The 21,873-nt window shown below is 40.7% G+C and overlaps 1 protein-coding gene and 1 long non-coding RNA gene across 20 annotated transcripts in view; one reads left to right on the top strand and one right to left on the bottom strand.

Annotated features, from left to right (window-relative positions):
- The window catches only part of LOC119005994 (mannosyl-oligosaccharide 1,2-alpha-mannosidase IC), a 209,432-nt gene extending 190,052 nt beyond the window's left edge, over positions 1-19,380 (top strand). For 11 of the 12 annotated variants that reach the window (XM_037074254.1, XM_037074250.1, XM_037074259.1 and 8 more), the window contains 7 exons: positions 3,883-4,009; positions 4,180-4,273; positions 6,425-6,540; positions 9,819-10,038; positions 14,322-14,494; positions 16,745-16,860; positions 17,676-19,380. In XM_037074254.1, the coding sequence (XP_036930149.1) occupies positions 3,883-4,009; positions 4,180-4,273; positions 6,425-6,540; positions 9,819-10,038; positions 14,322-14,494; positions 16,745-16,860; positions 17,676-17,817 (988 nt within the window). In that variant the 3' untranslated portion in view covers positions 17,818-19,380. The remainder of the gene's footprint in view (positions 1-3,882; positions 4,010-4,179; positions 4,274-6,424; positions 6,541-9,818; positions 10,039-14,321; positions 14,495-16,744; positions 16,861-17,675) is intronic. The other variant, XM_037074256.1, reaches the window with a different exon arrangement.
- LOC119005997 overlaps positions 1-21,873 on the bottom strand; it is a 131,509-nt gene that overhangs the window by 8,555 nt on the left and 101,081 nt on the right. For 6 of the 8 annotated variants that reach the window (XR_005070638.1, XR_005070643.1, XR_005070637.1 and 3 more), the window contains 5 exons: positions 17,686-17,775; positions 9,190-9,246; positions 8,766-8,845; positions 6,389-6,580; positions 3,860-3,996 (listed from right to left, as the gene is read on the bottom strand). This is a non-coding gene — a long non-coding RNA (uncharacterized LOC119005997). Of the gene's footprint in view, positions 1-3,832; positions 3,997-6,388; positions 6,581-8,765; positions 8,846-9,189; positions 9,247-17,646; positions 17,776-21,873 lie in introns of all 8 variants that reach the window. The other 2 variants (XR_005070641.1, XR_005070639.1) reach the window with 2 other exon arrangements.

The following is a 21,873-nucleotide window of genomic DNA, read 5'->3' as shown; positions in this document are numbered from 1 at the left end:
CTGTATGATTAGTGTTATGTGTTATTGTGTGCGTGTTATGTCGAAGAGATTTAGCTGAAAGCTAACTCCGGTATAGTACATCAGACGGAACTAGGTGAAAGAAGTCTTTCTCTCATATGTGCTGTATTTGTATATTACCTTGGAATGAGCAAAATTTGAATTGATGGAAAGACTATCCTGGCAAAATGTATTTTTCACCAGTTCTCGAGTTATAAACTTCAGGAGAGAAAACAGTTCAGATCGGACTCAATGGATCACCAGAAAGGGCTTCCATTGGAATAGCATCTAATAAGTAATGTAAAAACACAAATCTATAGCACATCCATAAACTGTTAGTTCACCCCTTCCTTCTTCATTAACACAGGATTATACTCAGGTATAGTAGTATAGTAGAACAGTCTGTTAACAATTAAACAATACATGTTATATCAAACAAGGAAATAATTATGAAAAGTCTGTATTAAAGTTACGGCTGTATTAAAGACCGGAGTGGCGGTCGATGTGATGATGCACGCAAGCTGAAACTAAACAAAAAAATCTGAATTAAGGTTAAGTTTCCTAAAGCTAATCATGTGAATGTGATTGAACAGATTATGATTTTTAATAACATCAGTGGAACAGTCGTGATTATTAGTTATATATATAAGTGGGTCACACCGTTTTATTGATGTTTTTGTTCCTAGTCGACTCAAAAACTAAAGTTATTTCAGTTGTTTTGTTAAAAATCCACAATTTCCTCAACACATCATGCACGACATGTCATATTGACATTTTTCCTCTCCAGAACTGATTCTATTTCCGCTGGCTGTGGAAGAGGCTGTGTTTGTTAAAGGGGGTGAAAAGATTAATAGACGAGTGGCAGCGCTGTGACGTCGACACCTGCCCCTCCAAACGCACCGCTGCACCTCCGCTTTGATTCCCAGATTGATTCTTCTTAGAGGAACAAACGAGACGCAAATCCAGTCAGAGCTCCTAATGATGGAGCCCCAAAAAAAAACTTTTAATGGATGCATTCATCAGCCTGCAGAACTCTTTGATTCCTGCACCAGCCACCTCTCTCGCCCATTTTCTCTCCCTCCGTCTCACAAATTCATTTCAATTCATTACCGGATGTCTGATCTTCCCCAGCATCTATTAGAGTATATGTAAAGTCATTCTAGTAGTACATTCTGCCTCTAGTAATCACAAGCCTGACATTAGTGCACTGTCTCTGAGGCCGCACATCTACTGAGAATTACATCTGCGGAATATTACCCACACTGCTTCGATAAAATAAAACCGAAGGCCGTCACTTGTTTCTGATCTTCAGAGTTCCTAGTTAGCTTTTTTTAAAGCTGCCATCGCACCGTGAAAGCACGTAATTTGGCTGCGACGGAGAGTTTTTTGGGTTGAGGTTAATGAAGATTTACACAAACATCAATCACAGCCGGCTGAAAATAAACATACATCGTGGAAGACGGTGGTGGAGCTGATTTCACAGACCTGATTAGTTTATTTTTAGCACACACATCTAATTAGCCTGAAATGTTGTAATTGCAAACAGTATGCCACCTAGTATCAACTGTCAAATTAACTTTATGTATTTCATATGACTCAATATGTTTTAATTAGTCAGATGAGAGCATCTTTCATGCAGTGGAAGTGTGAAAAAAATGCCAGAATACAAACAGATGAGTTGTTTGTTTTCATTTTTTCATCCAGCACCCGTCTCGTGTTGTGAGTGTGTGTGTGTGTGTGTGTGTGTGTGTAGCTATTTTACCAGGAATCTAGCAAGATTTGTGTATAATTAACACATAAAAATCAACAATATGTGTTCTTGGTAGTTTATTTCTCTTAGGTTGTTGATACAAGATGTTAAATGTGTAAAAAAAAATGTTGCATAAAAATTCTGCTAATTGTCTTTAATTGTTTTTAACACTTTGTGCTGTGTGTTCATGTTTGTTTGGGTGTTTTTTTGTCCTTTTGGAGAAGTGAGAAAAAAAATGCTTAGAAAATATACAATGTTTTAACTTAAAAATATATTTTAAACATTGATAGGGATTGAAGGGATTTTTTCTGTATTTTAAATTGAAATTAAACATTTCAAATTGAGAAGAATGACAGTTTTAAAGGGCCAGTTTAAAGTCCAATTCAATTTAATTCAAAAAACTTTATTTGTCCGTGGGGGGCAAGTAAATCTGAGAGTTGAAAGTTTCCTCAGTAAGATTAAAGTGAATTCAGTAAGTCTTCTAAAAGTCTTTGCAAAAGTTGGCAAATATAAAGTAAATTCAGCAAATCTTTAAGAAGATTCCAAGTATTTAAAACGTCTGTAATACCTGAATCAAATGTATTCATTATACTATTGGGGAATTATCAGGAAATACTGAAAAATACTCATAATTTCTCACAGCCCAGTTTTTCTTCAAACTATCCAAAAAAATTCAGTTTGCTGCCACATAACAATAGAAAAGACCTACATTTTCACATTTCAGAGGCTGGAAACATTGAATGTTATCTTCTCTGCCTGAAAAAAAAAGTATTAAATGATTCATCTATCATCAAAACTGTTGCTGATTTATTAATCCGCTGCTGTCTTCAGCTCTGGTGTTGCTTTACAGTTAAAGAACAGTGAGTTTAGGAGGATGAGTCACGCTCCAAACTGCAGAAACGACCGATGACAAAAGCTAAATGTTCGAATAGATCAATACACTCTGGATAACATGGATTATATACAGATCTCTGGAGACGTACAGAGGATGGTTATTGATTTCCTTATAAGAAGGCAATAAAAAGTAGGATCCAATCTGTCTGTTGTGATGCATAAAGTGCAGTCTGGGTACAGAAGGCCAAGAGGCCGACCAGCCACTCAGAGTCAAACACTTTCTACAACTTTGTTCAGCTGCAGCTCTGGATGTGATGCTGTTTGGAGTTTTAACTGACAGGGAGATTCATTTCTGAGTGGAAGAACTGAAAGAACTTATTTGGTTCTGATCCAAGAGGATCTCGTGAAGCTGGATTCGCTTCATGTTGTTACAGGATCTGAAGTTCAGATTAAGATTCAGATTATGCCGTACTAAATTGAAAAATTAAGATCTACAGTACGGGCCAATACAGATAACACACTCTTTACAAATATGAGCATCATCCAAGTAAAATGTGTTTTATGAAAGTTCTATGAAAAAGGTGTCTCCCAAATAGTCCTCTCCCTCTGCTGCTGCATGAATGAAGCCATAAAATGCAAAGAAAATCAAATAAAATAAAAAACATCGGCTTGAAGCTTCAGTTCTGAAGCTGTTCTGTAAATAGTTTTCTATTAAATAAGAAAAAAAAAACAATAACTTCTCAGCCTGTTTCCATTTCAACCTTTAAAAGAACAACAGTGGATAATTTACCTGGTTGAAGATAAAGATACAGATAACACTGTACTGTTTACATACCACTGGTATTTTAGACAAGTTTGTACAGATTTTTCCAAGCTTGTTCGTATTCGGCTCGACAGCAGCAGCCCGGTGGATTGTTTGTTTTTAACTCGACATTAGTGGACTCTACACACAATAATGAATCAACAGTTTTAATGAGTAATCAAGATGTAACTGTTGCATTTGTCAGTGATGAACAAAACAGTGGTAAATGTGATTAATCTGTTTGTGTGTTTGATACTTGAAAGCAGGAACATAACAAGAAAGCACATAAAACCTAATGAGAGTCAGTGAGCTGGTTGATCGTCTTTATGCGAATGTACTTCTGCTTATTTGTTGACGGTGTTATACCAGCAATGTGAAGAGACACACATCTTCCCAATATGTCTCTGCCAACACAGAACTCTTCTGAGGGAGTTCTGGTCGATGCTCACCTGTAACATCCACGATACTTAGTCTACCTGTCTGGATGTTGTCTCTGTTGCAGTGGCACCAGTTGGAGCTGGGGCTGGGCCTCAGCCGGGAGCAGCATCCTGGCTGAGTTCGGGACCCTTCACCTGGAATTCGTCCACCTGTCGGAGCTCTCCGCGAATCCCATCTACACAGAGAAGGTGCGATATGAATACATAGATCACATTTCCAGCTCTACCTTGCGGAACGACTCACTGCTACTTTACTGATGTCTTTGTAAGATGCTTTCCCAACCCAGAAACAGTAAGAATCACACCATAGCGGTGACGTGTCCTAATGAAGTTATCTTGGTTCTCTGGTGTCTCCGCAGGTGATGAACATCCGAAAACTGCTAAACAAGATTGAAAAACCCCATGGCCTGTACCCCAACTTCCTCAGTCCAGTCAGCGGCAACTGGGTCCAACGTGAGTACTGCATTATTCTGGTTTATCATCTGTGAAAACATTGTAGGGTTATGGGCATCTTTGGATCAGAGAGAAATGTGTGGAGCAGTTTAATTTGTCGTGAAGGACGAGGTCACCGGCTCCCCGGAAAACATAGGGTTTAAATGGGAGCTTGGTAACACATCCATCGCTAAGCAGCCCTGTGAAGGTCATCCTTGTTATCTACTCAGTTTTACAATAAATGCGCATTTTCCCAATGCGGGTCAAGATTACAGCGCAAGGGTTCATAAAATGTCATTTCTCATTTTCCTTCCCGGTTTCTGACTGCTTCTTTTAGCTTCGACACCTCTGATAGACCTTGAGTCACCTCACGTGTCAAAGCTCCTTCAGCTGCTCGTCTTTGTCACCCAGCCATCCGTCTTATTTCCTTTCATTTTTAATATCAGGCTCATAGCAGTGGCTATATGACTCCCTTTGCTCTGGGTTATTAAAGTGATAATGAATTCAATTACCTCAGGAAATTGGATCTTTTCCGATTTACCTGAAAGGAGGTGGGAAAAAAAAAATATCGTGGGATAAGATGACGCCGGGTTTGAAAAGGTTGTAATGTGGATGATTACAGAGGCTAATTGTTGTGGGTGAGCATAAAGAGAAGCAAAATTGTATATATTTATTCCAACAAAGGAAAAAGAAATCTTGGCTTTACAGCCCTCCCTCCTCTGTCAGCATCAAGGACAAACACACGCACAGCGTCGCAGTAACCTCGCGGGGGAGTCAGCAAAGGCGTGTGTGCATGCGATGAGCATGAGTGGACAGATTTAGCGTCACGCACGCCCCCACGCTGAATTATCATATTCGTCTTCATGAATCCGAATGTCGACTTTAAGAGGGGGGCGGGAGGAGAATCAACAGCCACTTGTTTCAATTTACACTCACACAAGCCTGAAGTGCGTTACATAATTTAGGTTTTAACCTCACTAAACGGAGAGTGTGTGGGTTCACAGTACAGGAGCATGCACGCCACGAACTGCCCAGAGGAAGCCGAGGGAGAATAACACAGTTTAGACAATGCAGTGGGAGTGGAGTTATATTCTGAATGTTTGATCACAACATGCTGTGATTCAGATACAGCGGCCTGTTGGACTTGATTTATGACTGGAACAACATCTCTGCAGTCTTCATGTTAAAATTAAGACTTTTTTTAGACCTTTGAATACAACAATTTCACAATCGTATCAGCCAAAGAAAAGTCTGATAGAACACCAGAAGGGATGATGTGGTCTAAAGTTATTACATATTATCTCTTTTTTTTCAGTGCTTCATGTAATAACAATTATAATAATAATAATAATCTCGATGATACAAGTCATTAAACTTTAGTGTCTACGCTCGGGTAAGCTGCAAAACCAACTGAAACTTCTAATTTATTTTAAGTTGATTTAAGTTATGTCTCAAAAGTCACTTGTTACAGCAGTTCAAGATTCAGAAAGCCAAGGCAAAGGTGATGTAGTGGCAAATACAAATTAAACAAACCAAGAACAAGAATAAAATGATGAAAAATTAAAATGTGTGCAGTGTTTGCTGCAGGTCTGATGCTAACGACTGAAACTTAACAAAAAAAGACCCGGCAGCCGCCTGCTCAGACGATCCTCTGTCACACTCCTAACAGCATCAAATTAGTATATTTGTTCATAACAAGCTTTTTTTTCCCACATGTTTAGACCTTGTGTTCTAGGTCACCGAACAGCTGACCTTTTCAAAAACTCCCTCTGGGATGAATTTATTCACAAACTCTGTCGTCAGTGCGTGAGGACGGGGAGAAACAGAGATTTTTGGAAACACTGATGCAGACACCAGTGTTCATGGCCTAATTGTGTCTTATCAGTGTATGTCACGTATTATTTTTTAATGTGAACTTAGTTATATGTTCAAAATAATATCTGAGTATCCTAGCTTGTTAATTGACGTAATGGATGTTATATTGTCTATTTAAGGGAGAAGAAAAGCGAGGTCATTTACAAAAAGATAAAGTTTACATGTGAACCAGGTAGAAGGCTTAAGAAGACCTACAGAGAGAGAGTGTGTGTGTGTGTGTGTGTGTGTGTGTGTGTGTGTGTGTGTGTGTGTGTCTCTGACCCTGCTGAATGTTTCCCTCCTTGCTCTCCGCCTTAGATCACGTTTCCATCGGTGGCCTCGGGGACAGTTTCTATGAGTATCTGATCAAATCTTTCCTGATGTCGGACAAGACGGACGGAGATGCAAAGAAGATGTACTACAGCGCTCTGGAGGTACGGACGCCACAGTCTGCCATTTCTCTTCAGGTCCTCTCTGTTAGATAAAGCAATTGTAATTACAGCAATTGGCATACATGGCTTTGATCAAACAAAGTGTTTTACACCCAAGACAAATAAAAGACGAGCAAACAGTTCAACACAAAACAACAAGAGGACAGACAACAGGTACGGTGCTTCACGAGTGATTGTGACTGTGTTATTAAGACGTAGGTGTCAGTTGCATTATTTTTCTCACGGCTTTCATGGCAAGAGTCACGATGATCAGGTGATATTTTGGCAGAGGGAGCTTTGAATTTAGATAACAAGGAATAATAGAAGAGTTTTTTTTCTGTCCTCACGCTGGCAGAATTTTAAAAATTAATAGTTACAGTTGAAGCTTTTATTAACGACCATTCTGAGCTTGACAGAAGGATTCGAGGAATGATGATCTTCCACTTCTCTCACAGTGAATCTTCAAATACAATTCCTTGTTAATTTTATCTCATCATGCAATTAGAAGGTGAATTCTGCTCTCGACTGAGCCCAAGTGTAGAAGTTGTGAACTTGCCTAATTCCTGTTTGCTCACCTGCGGTATGAAACAGGTATGCCAGGTGAAAATTGGAACTGTAGACAGTCTGATCACTGTGGTGATTTTAGGCACATACAGAGGGGAAAAATAAAACGACATGGATTGAATCTGTTGCTCATGTAATGTTTATGTTACATTTTAGACCTGTGCTGTGTTAGAACATTTAAAGTAATGTCAAACTTAATATTTACGGCTGGGTTTAAAATAGAAATCACTTTCTATTACAAATCAATCTTAATACCTGAACACCTGCCAAATGGAGGTAGACTGCCCATTTAGTGAGTAAATGTTAAAAGGCTTGCTGCCACACTGTCGAGTAAATGTTTATGTTGAGGCCACTCCATGGTGCATTCAGGTACCCCTTGAAATCAATATTCAAGTGCTTTAAAGGTTATTTAAAATAGGAGAGCTACTTAATTATTTATTTGCATTTTCCTTTAGTTGAAATGCATAGGTCTGCATCTGTCATTACTTTCCTGTTGTTTGACTACAGCATGCTAAAACTCATAGTATCCCATTAACTTCTCCACAGGCAGATTTAAAACAGAAACTCCATCCATTGGAGTCATTGCTCATTGTAAACTTACACGTGTTAATGATGCACACTGTTAGAGGGCTCCTTGTACAATTACAAGCATCAGTTCTCTCAGAATCTCTTTCATATCCAAGCTAAGATGTAACTGAAACAACCCAGTAGGAATCACATCAAAATTAAAAAATAGTTATTAGTATTTTGATAAGTGAATATTGTCTGTTTTTTCTGACAGTTAACTGAATATTTTTGATGATAAAGATAATAAATGATGGCTGCAATCAACAGTGAAAATAATAACAGTTAGTCGCAGCTCTAACACATGGATGTTTCTCTCTTCTATTAACGATTCAGTAGCTCTTATTCAGAAGTGGATGTAGCGCTATAATGGGTTTCTCTTATCCAGAGCACCAAACTGTACAATGATTATATAGAGCAGTATATTTGTGACAGAGGGGGCGGGCTGCAGGAGGAAGAAAGGAAGATAACATCATAAAGTGAAGTCTCCTGGCACTGCATAATGTAATGTGAAGTACTTTCTGTGCACAGGAACCTCTCTGCTCGGAACACACATGCATAAAAATCACCCTGAAGTCGTCTGTTTTCCCCTTTAACGGAGATAATGTCAGAGCAGAGCACATTTCCTCTGGCTGCAACCACGGAATTGCAGACAATAACTCCAGATTGCCATAGAGGGTTCTTCAGTTCTCATCAGAGGGGTCAAGCCAGAGGCATAACTACTAATTACAGACTGTTCGTCTCCCCTGTGACTTATTTAAATGGCGAAGTGCCCCCATACCATCAGATTAAGTTATAGACTGTATGTTTCCACAGAGATCTAAGGTGAAGCCGCGACACGACTCATTATCTTCGGCATTCAAATAAAAGTAGATCACTAATTAAAACGGTGATGAATGAAAGAACATTTTCCAATTATCCTATGCCATGATTACGGCTAACAACAGCTAATTAGTGGGGAAAATCATCCGTCTCAGCCCTCAAGAATTCCTGAGCTGTATTTATAAGCTTTCATATCATACACATTACTTTGTTTTGTCCCCGGTTGCAGCAGGTTGCATCTTTATCAAATCTTATTTAGCATGAAAGGCTTCGCGTACATTGTACAACGGTTGTAGGAGTGCTGGCGTGATGTCCTCATTTCCTCGTCGTTCCTTTTCTAGGCCTCATCTTGGAAGAGCTGTTAAAAAAAGACAGAAATTAATGAATGTCGGGGCGCCGCATAGCGCAGTCGGTAGCGCGCGCGACCCATGTGCCGAGGCTCTGCAGCGGACCCGGGTTCGACTCCCGGCCCGGGTCCCTTTGCTGCGTGTCACTCCCCGTCTCTTACCCTGTTTCCTGTCTATCTCTTCAGCTGTACTGTCAAATAAAGCCAGAAAGGCCAAAAAAATACTTAAAAAAAAAAAAAAAAAAAAAAAAAAGAAATTAATGAATGTCTGGACTTGAGATTCAAGACGGAGTTTACGCTTTTAATTATCAACACTACGGGGGGCGTCGCTGCCGCTGCTGCTCAGTGTCACGAACCTGAATTCCGATGCAGACAGAGCAGCAAGCCAGGCGAGGAGAGGGAGATGGGGAAATCTGTAAAAAAGAGAGAGAGTGATGAGTCATTTGGAAACAATCTCATGAGATGTCCTTCTGTATTCTGTCTTATAAAACATAAACGCTGACAAGAGACGCAGCTGCAGAGAGGCAGAGATGCACAAAAAAACCTAAGTTTGCAGAATTGTCTGAAAAAGTAGAAGTAGAAGGGAGACACCTCCCTTTTCCTTTGCTCTGTTACCTCCATCTTTTATTGTTTTGATCATTTATTAAAGCGTTTGTGCTGGACCTTCACTTTCACAGACAGAATCTCTCCGAGGTTTTCCTTCCTGTTATATAACAACCTACATAATTAAGTATCTAAGTACAGACATTTACAGTGTAGCAGCAATGTTGGACGGGTACGTTTGCCCACACATAAGAGCTGTTATAGAGAACACGGTTTATTGATACCCCTGCTGGGAAGCTGGTGATTCAACCCTAACCTTAACCTAATCCAGAAAGATGGAGAGTCAACCAAGGCATCAATGTTATGTGGCAAAGTATGTCAATAATTAATACACAGCACTTTTACCAGATTTAAATATTCCTGACCGTGTGTTTCCCTGCAGGCGATAGAAGCCAACCTGGTACAGAAGTCACCTGGGGGTCTGACCTACATGGCTGAGTGGAGGGGAGGGATCCTGGATCACAAGATGGGCCACCTGGCCTGCTTCTCTGGGGGCATGATCGGCATTGGTGCTGATGATGGCGTGCCGGAGAAGAGGCAACACTACCTGGACCTGGCTGCAGAGATCACACACACATGCCACGAGAGCTACACTCGCTCAGGTGAGTGGAAAATGGCAGCGATGCTGAAGAGTGTGCAGAGACGCTTCGCTTAGAGAGGCTGCGTTCAAGAGGCTCGACGTTGGGCAGAAGTGCAGCGGCTTAGAGACTGATCCTTCCTGTTTTGGTTCAGATATAAATGGACCATGTCAAACGAAAAGATAATCTGGGAGAAGGGGTTGCAGAGGAAGACTGAATTTTTTTATCAGATATTTAATGTTTCCCCAATTGTATTGATATTTTGTAATTATATGCTTATCCTGATGCCAGTATCATGTTTGAAACAAGTTGTGACAGGGCCAACACAAGACTGGATAATTTGATGAATGCTCATAATCACCTGTTTGGAACATTTCACAGGTAAACAGGTTCAATAGTTACAGGTGATAGTATCATGAGTGAATCAACAGGAGCATCTTTGACAGGGTCAGGCCCTGAGTGTGCAGGTATCACTTAAAACCACCTTTTTAGTGTGTTTTCGTCATCAGCCACTTTTGACAAAAACACTTGCTTACCATGTTTTGCAGATGATGTAACATTTAGCTGCCTCACTCATAGTCATTTTCTGTAGCTTGGCAACCAACTGGAGTAAACAGGATGTGTCAACATTTTTGGGAATGGGGATTGTACAACGTCTTTCTTACCACCGTCAGGTGGGCAGTGCATATCCACATGCAAAGCATGTCAGAAAGAGAGAGAAAGAGAAAGTTCACACCAAATCATATAAGTTAATAATGCAATCTAAGCGCAAAGCTTTAAACAAATATAACACTTGACTCATCTTTTCTCATCTTTCTTGCCATCATAGAAAATCTGATGAGCTAATCTTTAAATCCAAACCACATGGTAAATGTCTACCAGCTACTCAAAGTGCTTTACAACACATTCGCCTATTCACATGCACATTCACACACTGATGAGGCAATACAGCTTTTATCTACAGCATTCACACACAGGTAGAAAAGCCATCGGGATCAATTTGGAGTTCAGCATCTTGTTGAAGGAAAAGCTCCTGAGCTACAGTCAGCCTGTTTTAAGACCTAGAAAGAGTTAGTGTTATGGTTCATCGCTGTTGTGGTACACTTGGTCTGTCGTGTTAAGAAAAGGTTATAGTGGCATTCAGAGTAAGGAAATTGAGAGTCTGGGAGAGTGATATTGAAAATTAAAAGGGCCTCCGGCATTTTAATTTGCACTGCTTTAGAAGGAGAATCGTTCTTGGTGGCTACACCTCGACAGAGAGACGACGAGCCTCGTAAGTAGCAGCTGTGAATTCAAGTTCTCGATTATTCTCGTGGTCGCGGGCGGCACACATGGAGGCGCTGAGTGTGTTCGATACATATAATCGCATTTTGACGCAACTCTGGAGAAAGAAGTGACAAGAAAAGGAGAGAAAACTGAGGTAAAATTTGGAAGAGTAAACATTGTGTTAAAGCTCGAAGGCAAACGGGGAGAGGAGAAGAGTTCTGATATGATTACACTCTTTGAAAGAGGATGTACCCAGGAGAAAAGGAGGAGGAAAAAAACGAGAGGAATGGTTGCCAGCAACAATCCCACATTTTTCTGGAAAGACCTCCGTTTGATCTCTTCTCTTCCCCGGTATCTGTCTTGGCCCTGACAATAATCTCCTCTGCTAATTTCAAGCTTTTTTTTCTCTCTCTCTCTTGCCCCCCCTCCACTGTTGGGTGGGCTGCACGGATTCATCCTCCAAGTGTTCCTTCGCCTTCGCTTCTCCAGTAAGCTAATGTGACTCATCACATAACAGGTTTCTTGATGTGCTTGGAATACTTTTGATCTTGCGGGGCCCTGAAAGGCTTCTCTGCCTTTTCTCTCTCTTTCACAGTCATCCACCAGGTTTTCTCTTCACTCATTAAAGGGAATGGATTGTGCTCAGCGGCTCTCAGATTAGCTGTCTTCAGGAGAGAGAGAGAGAGAGAATGTGAGATTTGCTCTTGCATGTGTGTAAAGTGACTGCTATGTCTGAACACTGATAACATGAGAACTCTCCTTCTGCTGCTGCTGCTCTGGATCTCTGCCGTCATTGCAGCCACACACTGATGCTGGAAAATTGGAATCTTAAAGTTGGGGGGGTAAAGTTGTATGAGACTTTCAGCGTGTGGCTTTTGTGCATTTCTATGATTGTAAATGGGAGACAGCAAGTATCGTTTCGTTTTGTTGCTAAAAGAAAGGGAGAAGATAGAAAGTCGACCTGCTAACATCACTGTTTGACTGGTGAAATATATCCGTCTGCTGACGCAAGAACCAAAAAAAAAAAACGTGGGCAGAGTTGTTTCCCTAAATGTTACGTTTCATAACAGCTCAATAACAACGCTCAGTCTCGACAGGATGCATCTATTAGAGCAAGTCTACCAGTCCAAACACCTCGGAACCGCGACTTCAGTTGTGTTCGTTCCAATTAATTCAAACTTGGTATGAAATTTCGCAGCCCTGGTGTCAAAATGTGCCGTTATTAAAAGTTTCAGTAATATTCTGTATCATCCTGCAAAGCGTCTCGACCTGTGAGCTTCTCGCAGGTCTTCGCTTTGCAGCTTCTCGGAAATTTGCATTTCAACCTCGCAGCTAATTAAATGTCTGTCTGAGGATTTCAGAGTCCTTATTAAATACATCTTCTATCTAATTTTCTCTACATCTCGCATGCACTCAGGCATAATTAGTGATAATAAGCACAGGTCAGTTAGAAAGATAACAAAGTTTAGACCGAACATATTCTTTGGTGTAGAAGTGGGTAGAAGAAATGTGCGTCTGACTCTGGCGTGCTGTTCATCTGATGAGCAGTTGTTCTCTGTTGAACCTGCGTTTGCTCTCCCATCACAAGCATCATCAGCCCAGAGAATTATTTAGTGCCAAAGCGGCAGCCAAGAAGCAGAAAATTGAGAGTGGAGAGAGCCCAGAAGTGGTTTTGGGATCAGAAATATACTTTGGTTGGAGAGGAGAAACTGTGGAGCGACAGGTGTGGCACGGTTCTGTCCTTGTGCTGGCTCGGTTCTGAATGGATCAACGCCACAGTTACCCTGTGGAGTTTTTGGGCATAGGCTGAGAAGAAGTTGTAGCGTCCATGTAAGTAAAAATGGATGTGCAGGATTTAAAATATTTCATAAAAGCATTTGCATAATAGTTTATTTTAGAGGAAGGAAATGCATTCAACATGTTTGTTAGACCTCACAGATACATGTTATGTGTTTTGGTGAATGATGATAAAAATAAATCTTTTGTTTTGTTACCAAAAAAATGGGTCTCAAGTACAAATCAACCGAGGATAAAACACCTGAGCAAATTTTTATGAAAATATAACCTTTCCTTCTTCTTTCCCTGTTCCTGTGATTGTTTCCTTATTTGTTGCTTCTCTTCCCAAATGGAGACACATTTGTGTTTTTAGAGTACTGTATGATCCTGTCTCGATTGTGTTTCAGCCACAATACAATACGCGATGGTCACCTTTTTCTTCCAGTCATTAGCACTTCATGCAGTGATATGTGTGTTCAGTAAATAGTAAATAGTCTCCTGCTTTCCTGTCCCTTCTTCTCTTTCTGCCTCACACATCAACACTGTAATGGACGAGCTGACCAGGTGGCCCCCGCTGTCTGCCACACTGGCATCTTATTTCAAGATGATTGTCTGGTTGAATCAGATGCAGCTTCATCCAAATCCCCTCGCTGGCCTCAAAGAACCGGCTTCCACCCAACGCAGTCCAATTTTCCGAGCGGCCTCCCAGTGGTCGGCCAAAATGACAGATGATAAGCCAGAGAAAAAAAAAAAGAAAATGTCTAAGCAAATCGAGCACAGTAGGTAGAAATGGAATTTCAGCATTGTCTTGCACGACACAATACAGATTTTTTTTTTCTAAATGTAAGGTGTTGCTAAGCCAATGCTCCTGTCCTGAACTTGGCAGGAAAAGATTCCTTTGTGCTGTATCATGAATAGAATCTCTTTGTGATGTAGTCTCAAATTGTGGCTGAAATATAATTGAGGTAAAATAAAGAGACAGAGAAGAAGAAGAAACCGACAGACCATCTGGACAGCTGGGAAAGGTCTTAATTGTTTAACATGTGCCTCAAGCCTTTTTCTTTCAAAACCTAACAGTAATTGAATTTCTTCTCTTCACCTTGATGTTGTGTTTGCTCACTTGCAAATACAGGAAGAAAAACTGTTCAGTGCTTTGAAGAGGATTTTGAACTGGACTGCAGATTTGTCTTCGTGTCTGTAGGAACAGAATGGAAATCATTGTTTGATTTTCATTAATGTTCCGTCTCCATTTTTGTCTCCGTCAGCCACCAAACTGGGACCTGAGGCGTTCAGATTTGACGGCGGGGGCGAAGCCACGGCGACCAGGCTGAGCGACAGATACTACATCCTGAGACCAGAAGTCATCGAGAGCTACATGTACATGTGGAGACTGACCCACGACCCCAAATACAGAGAGTGGGGCTGGGAGGCCGTTGAGGTGAGATACAACAGGACAGTGTTCATGTTTACTGTAACCAACCAAATACAAGACAACAACACCATCTACAGCTCGTGGGAAAAGGCATGTCGCAGGAACACTTAGGGTCAAGTGACCGCTCAGGAAGCCCCTTACAGGAGATTCAGACTGAAGTTTCCACAAAACAGCTAATAGAGAGTTGTTGATTCTGCATATTTACATTTTTCTTGTTAAAACCTGAAGCTAGGTGAGACCAGCAGTCCCAGACCGGGACTAAAAATGGCCTCTGAGGAAGTGGAGGACAGTTCGACTAAAGGAGAAACAGTTCCAAGTAGTATTTGAATATTGATTCTCTGCAGTCTTGAGACACATCTACCAGCTGCACTTTATTGTTCTGTCTGACAACAATCGGATCAAAAATGACACCAGAAATCGTACATTTTCTAGCCATTGTTTTTAGTTAGAAATTCCAGTATCATGATAAGACTAGAACTGTGGTGGTTTTCTTGTCAGGTTTGGCTCTTGGAACCTCAGGTCTGACTAACTTAACAGGACAGCTAGCTGCATGGCTAACCAAGCTAACAGTTAGCAACAAGTAAAGCTCACTGTCAATTAGGAAAATCTCAGCGGACATTGGAGGGATAAAATAAAATGCAATTTCACCCAAATCAGTGAAATAAATTGTAATCTCTGTGTTCTTGTGCACGTTATAGATTGTTTGTGCTCCAGTGGCATCATGAGAACTTGAGAAAGTGTTTAATTGGATGAGCCGTCAGCTTTTTTATTGTCTTCCAGGAATTGATGAACTCATGAATAAATTAAGAATACCTACTTTTTGTTTTTGTTGGGCCTGGTACTGGGGTAAAGGTGACATTCTGTAGGTTAACTGGAAGTTGGATGTGTTTTAATTTCCCGACAGACATAAATTCATGATGAGTGGAAACGAGTCAAAAGTCTCTCCTGTCGTTTTAACTGCAGAAACAGTGAAGAACGAATGATCTGTCAAGCAGCCAAGAGTTAGTGGTATCATAATATCATAATGAGGAGCTCAAACAGTCTGAAAAATGGTGACAGCCAGAGAAAATCATTCTTGACCGCAAGAGATGACACAGAGATGAGGACTGTCTTCTCTTTCGGCCAATAGCATCTCGGGGAATGTTTCCTATCTCAGCAAAGTCTTTTTCCAAAGAAACAGTTGGGGTTGGTCTGGAAGCGCTCAGACTGATTATCTCGGGCTGTTATCATTTTTCAGACTGTACCCGTCACAATGTCCTGTGACGCTGTTGATTTCCGGCAGCTTTCTGAAGGCTTGTTAAACACTTCGGGAGCCAGCTGACTAACACATTCGAGGGACTAGCTGGTTCAGCAACATTAAGACAACCAGCATATTTTCAGATGAAAGAAACCTTAAAAATATTGTCTTATATCCAGGCCTGTGTGGCACAAAGAGTAATTAAAGTGGGAGATACTGTGCCGTATAATTTTGTACCCTATACTCTGTTCGTCGTGGCTTGCACTCTGATTTTTATAAATTGTACTTACCTAGTGTGTCAAGCCCCTGTAGCACCCTCAATTACCCTCGACCCGCTTCCTTGATATTGTGTGGCACTATACATTAGCTTGTAGATCAAGCAATCTCGCTAGTAGGTGGTTGAAGGTTATGCAGGGAGCACACCGTTATTAATGTGGCAATAGACAGGACATTAGCTGTAGTAAACTGGAGAGGGCTGGCATGATAGATTTAGTATTAATTTAGTGCGCACAGAAGTGGAGAGATCAGGCTGACGAGTTTGACGGGCCTTTAATTATCGGTCACAGAGGTTGAGAGCAGTGCACAACGCTTCTCTTCATGAACATCAAGCATTAACACATCGGGGTCTTTGTTAATTAGCACGTATAAGCCAGGCCTTTGTAGCAGGGGTAATAATGTGCTAATCCGCTTGGCTAGCTCAGCCACTCTCCATTAGCCCTTGTCAGATTCAGCATCGCTCGGGCCTCAATTGTGTAGCCGGCTGAAGGGCTCGACATGCTCCGTCATTTACTCTTTCTTACTGTGTGCGTTGACACGGTGTTGTTGATCAAAAGATTTTCTCTCCGTGCACAATATCAGAGCTAGGTAACAGTTTTCTCTGCGAGAGCTCATTAAGTAGACGAGTAAGCATACATGAATAGGTGATCGCGGTGTTATTCATTCATTTTGTACAATAAAACCGGAGCAAGAAGTAGTTTCATACTTTGCCCTGAAAATAAAATGTTTTGGTCTGTCGTCAGGCCCTGGAGCAGCACTGCAGAGTGGAGGCCGGCTTCTCCGGGATCCGGGACGTCTACACCACGACGGCCAGTCATGACAACATGCAGCAGAGCTTCTTCCTCTCAGAGACGCTCAAGTAAGTCACATTTCCTCACCACGTCACCTCATGGTAACAGAGCAACTGGCAAACGGCGAGTAAGCCATCACAGATACAGACAGCAATACAGGCTCTGATACTAGAACTCCGGATATAATCTCTTCTGTCCATGAAGCACACTCATGGTGTGACTGAGACATGGACACTCTGTGGGGTGATTCCAATCACACTCTTCATGAAGACTGTGACAAAAACACAGATGGTGTTCAGTTAGATGCTTCAATTTCACCTCCACTCATTCTCGGATCATTGAGCAACACCAACTATTTAGATAACACAGGCCTCAAAAGTTATCTGATGACTGCTGACCTGAGTAAGATTCTAACACCAGATTTTGGCTACATCAATATCAGATTGTTCGTGATATGAGAATATACACTGTCTTAGATCTTGGTGTGGTCTCCTCTTGGTTTTAAAGGCTGCATGATGTAATTCTGTGAAATTGCTCAAATACTTTCCTTCCCCCACTTTGTCATTAAATCCACATTACTGATTACTTATTAAAAATCTTTATGATGAACGATAATATAAACTTAAACAATTTAAACATATTACGTCTTGATGTACTGATTAATTCTTTTTTGGTAATGTTGTTGCTGTTTTTTTTTGTTTTGTTTTGTTTTTTGTAGCTTCAATATTTTTTTTCCCCCCAAAAAAACAAGTTTCAAGCGAATTCTAAGATCTGTCAAAATAATAATATGTTGCGGCACCCAATGTTTAGAACAGACAGCAGGAGTAAAGCTACCAGTGAACCTTGATTCTGACCTTCCTGGATGTTTTTCCTGTCTGCTCAGGTATCTGTACCTGCTCTTCTCTGACGATGACCTTCTCCCTCTGGAGGACTGGGTCTTCAACACGGAAGCCCATCCGCTGCCCATCATCCGCAAGAGCTGCCTGCAGGACGAAGCAACACAGGACAAGACAGTTACCGAATAAGACCGAACACCACCGACAACAACTGAGACAGTTACAGACACATTTGCACAGCTCATGTGCACACAACAGAGTCACACAAATATCGCAAACACCAATTCAATGCAGGTTTCAGAGTCTTTTCAGGAGCGGGTCATGGACTCTCAATTCCTTTCCAGTAAAGGATGTTGTCGTTTTACGCTGTGATTGTATATCCTTTTTCGCCGGGGCTAAATTCCTGCTGGCACTTCTTTTTTGTGGACAATCAAGACAAACATGACTTTCATGAAAAGAGCACCTTTTTCTTTCCTTCTTTCCTCTGTGAGGAAACCAGTATAACTTGCAGACCCAAATGTATGGGAGGAGGGTTGAACCATGGGCCATATTGTTAGAAAGACAGAGAAACGTATAGAAAACCACTTGAGTTTCGCTCTTTGATTTCGTTGTTTTGTTGATCTTTAAGTGATGAATGATTTCCTTCTATCTCGTCATTGCATTTCTTCCTTTGTGAGTACACTCTTTGACCAAAGGTTTCTTTGCATTTCTATTTTCCCTCTTTTCCAAGTACCGGTAATGTGTTTTTTGGTGAGATTTGAAAGAAAGTTAAAAAAAATAATAATTTGCTGTAAGGAATCGAATTGTAATGAATTTTGATTAATGTACAGAAACATGAAATGTGATTCCTCCAGTCCGCCTCCGAAACTAATGTTGATGTCATGTTTCTTATCGAAACAAGCTTGAATGAAACTTTTTTTCCAGTGAGGAGGAGGAGGAGGAGGAGGAGGAGGAGGAGGTGGTGTCAGGACGGTGGCAGTGTCTTATCCATCCAGGGACCATTTATTAAAAGACTGATGATGTTGGGTTGTGTTTCCACTGTGCGCTTGGGGTTGTTTTGTGACCAGGACAATGATTTTCTCAGTCTCTCTCTCTCTCTCAGCCTTTTTTCAAATCAGAAGCTACAAATGGAGTGCTGTCAGCGCTGTGGTTGAAATACACGCATAAAGAAAAAAAAACCAACAACAAAACAGCGCATTCGCTAGCCGGCTCCAAATGGGTTTTCCTGTTTTCTGTTGTAGTTTTTCTTTTCTCTGCTTCACCCTGCCTTTACATGTGAGTCCATTCGGCTGCCGACACTGATGTTAAAAGCTGCAACGGAGAGCCGACGGCGCAGACGAGTTTCCATCCTTCACCACTGTTCTTTTCATCACTGCTGTCCTGCACAGTTGTGGAGCGAATGTGTTGTACATACAGATGTGAAGCGAGTGACCCCTGTATGAGCTTGTCTTGACTTTAGTTTGTGATCTTTCTTTTTTTTTTTCTTCTTTTTTTTTCTTCTAAACTTCAGTGGTTATTTTTTTTTTTTCTGGGTTCTCTTTTGATTTGCTTCCCTCAGGTGTTTCAGTAAAAAAAAAAAAAAAAAGAAGAAGAAGAAAAAAAAACTAAACAGTTCTGATTTTAAGTCTAGTTATTGCTGATATTAATTATTGTTATTACTTATTCTTACTGTTTGATTTAACTTTCATTGTTGAATATTTTTCAAATACTGATAAAAAAAAAGACCTGTGCAACTTTGTACATTTAAAACAATCACAGTTGTCATGTGTTTTTTTCTCTGTCTTGCTTGTTTACTTATTTACAAAGTCTAACATCCGGCTTGGTACACGTTTTATGTTTCATATTGAAACACTGTTCAAGCATTTTCAGGTGTTTTCCGGCACCTTCCAGTTGTAGGAAGTTACATATTAAGATCCAGGACATTTAGACTCAAAATGGTTATTTCACCTCATCACATTACATCAGATGATCTGCGATAAACAAATACAAATACGTTTCATTCTACACAGAACACAAATATTTCATCTCGCTAAATGAGCCACGTCCCTTTAAGTTTACTTTAAAACAATCACTAAAACAAGAGAATTATTATGAAAGTAATGGAGTCGCAATTTTAAGATGTTTCAAGCTCTTTATTTTAAATTGTCTGACTAATCCAGCACACATGTTCATCAGGTTGACCTTCACTAGTCATTGAACTACGGAAGCCCTGAAGGGAAAGTGAATATCCATTTCTTAGGTCTCTCCTGTACAGTATGATGCAACATGAAAAGGGGCACGTAAATGGGAATTTGAAAATGTAATTGCTTCATCCGACTTGCTAATAAAACTCAGTATTCCACCTGCGACACTGACGGCAGATTAGCACCAATCAGAACACATTCATCGCCAAAAGAAACGTTACATAACCTGTTGACACACAATTGATGACAGAGAAATGAAAACTCCCATGGAGGAAAAATAAATGACCCACAAGTTCTCAAGTCATGAACACAGGAGAGAAAGCAATTTATCAGACTCAGAAAATGGATCACCAGGGAAAAAAAAAAACGAAAAACATCCCCACTCGCTCCTCCCAGAGAGCTGGTCGGCACCTTTCACTTTGACATGCAGACCCGGGAATCAAACCAGTGAAAATTGGAAAAGTCAAAATTATCTTATTCCAGCTTTTTAAACGTTGGTATTTATTGGTTTCTTTACTCCTCTGACAGAAAACTGTACAGCTTTGTATTGTGGTTAGGGTTAGAGTAAGACATTTGAGGCATCATCTTGGGCTTTAGGAGACACTGACATTATTCACCATTTTCTGACAATTTATTTTTTGGACCAAACAACTTATCAATTAATCGAGAAAATAATGGAAAATGGGAACGATCGTTAGTTGCTGCCGGTATTTTGATTTGTTCAGCGGGTGGCTGCACTGACTTGGAAAAAGGTCTCGTTTGCTGCTAACATTTGTTTCGGTATTTGCTTCCAGACAGTTAATTACATCTTTAATTGAAGGGGGATATATCTCTGGGTTGTGGAAAGTTTAGGCAATCACGACCAGAAAATGACTAATGGGGGTTTAGCCGTTTCACCTCTCTCTAGGTGTCAGGCCGACAAAGCAAGATTTAATACCATCCTCCCCAAATGACTCGGCTCTGCCCGATGTCACCTGAATCCTAATTTCAGGGTGATGGCTACATGTGATTTAACACAGAATCGGCACGTGTGATTGTCATGATTGGCATTTAATAGTAATTTAAAAATACGGTGCTTAAATGTCATGGATCTGGTGACATTAATCTCACCGTCACCTTAAAAAAAAATGATGCAAAAACACGCGAGTTGAAATACTGAGTGATAATGTTATCTGAACGGAGGCCTGCAGCGGCGTGCTACACTGCGGGGACTATTATTCCCTTCAGCTAAGGCATGATATTGAAAAGAAGGGGGAAAGTGAAGGGCACAATTTGTACATGTGAGCGTGTCTGATCTCGCCCGCGGACATAAATGGGAGGATCACTGTCCATTTAAATGCACCTGAGACTGATAGTGAAGGACAAACACTACAGATAATCCCCTCCCCTCTCATTTCTTATTGCTATGCTGCTTCAAAAGTCCCTGACAGGCCGAGCAGGGCAGCACAAACTGAAATGTCTGCTGCTGTCTGACTCGGTAAAACCTCCCGTCGATGTGTAACGAAGGGGGGAAGAGTCACCGCTATCTTTCTGCCACAGTCGTCCTCCAGCTGTCCCGAGCAGGGCAGCAGTGTTATGGGGAATAACTGGCACGTCATGGAGATGTGCTTCAAACATTACTTCATTTCAAAACATCTTCAACTCCCATCTCCTCACATTTTAAACTGAGTGTGACTCACAGTGGGAAACACAGCAAAGTTGTATCTGTGTTTTCAAAATGTGACTGTGACAAAGGTTACTGTGACAGAGGTACTATGTGATAAAAAGATACAAACTAGCTTTACTTACTGTAAGTGTATTTTGCTCCTCGCCATAAGCGTTTTAACTGCATTAATTGAAACTTCCTGACCTGATGAATGACCTTTAAACTTTTACACAACAAGTCAACAACGTATTAAGAGCTCAAAATCACATCCTCTGACCCTCTGTCAGAATGAGGAAAAAGTTCCCTCCAAAATATCCTTTTGCCGGAGAAAAAACTGGAAGAAACCTCTGGAAGCCTCAAAACAAAAAACAAAAATCATATATTATGTACAATTAAAATGACTGAATATATAGTTCA

Source organism: Acanthopagrus latus, chromosome 17, assembly GCF_904848185.1.
Source record: "Acanthopagrus latus isolate v.2019 chromosome 17, fAcaLat1.1, whole genome shotgun sequence".
Lineage (NCBI taxonomy): Eukaryota > Metazoa > Chordata > Actinopteri > Spariformes > Sparidae > Acanthopagrus > Acanthopagrus latus.
Note: the sequence above shows the minus strand (reverse complement) of the source record. Positions and strands in the feature narration are given on the sequence as shown.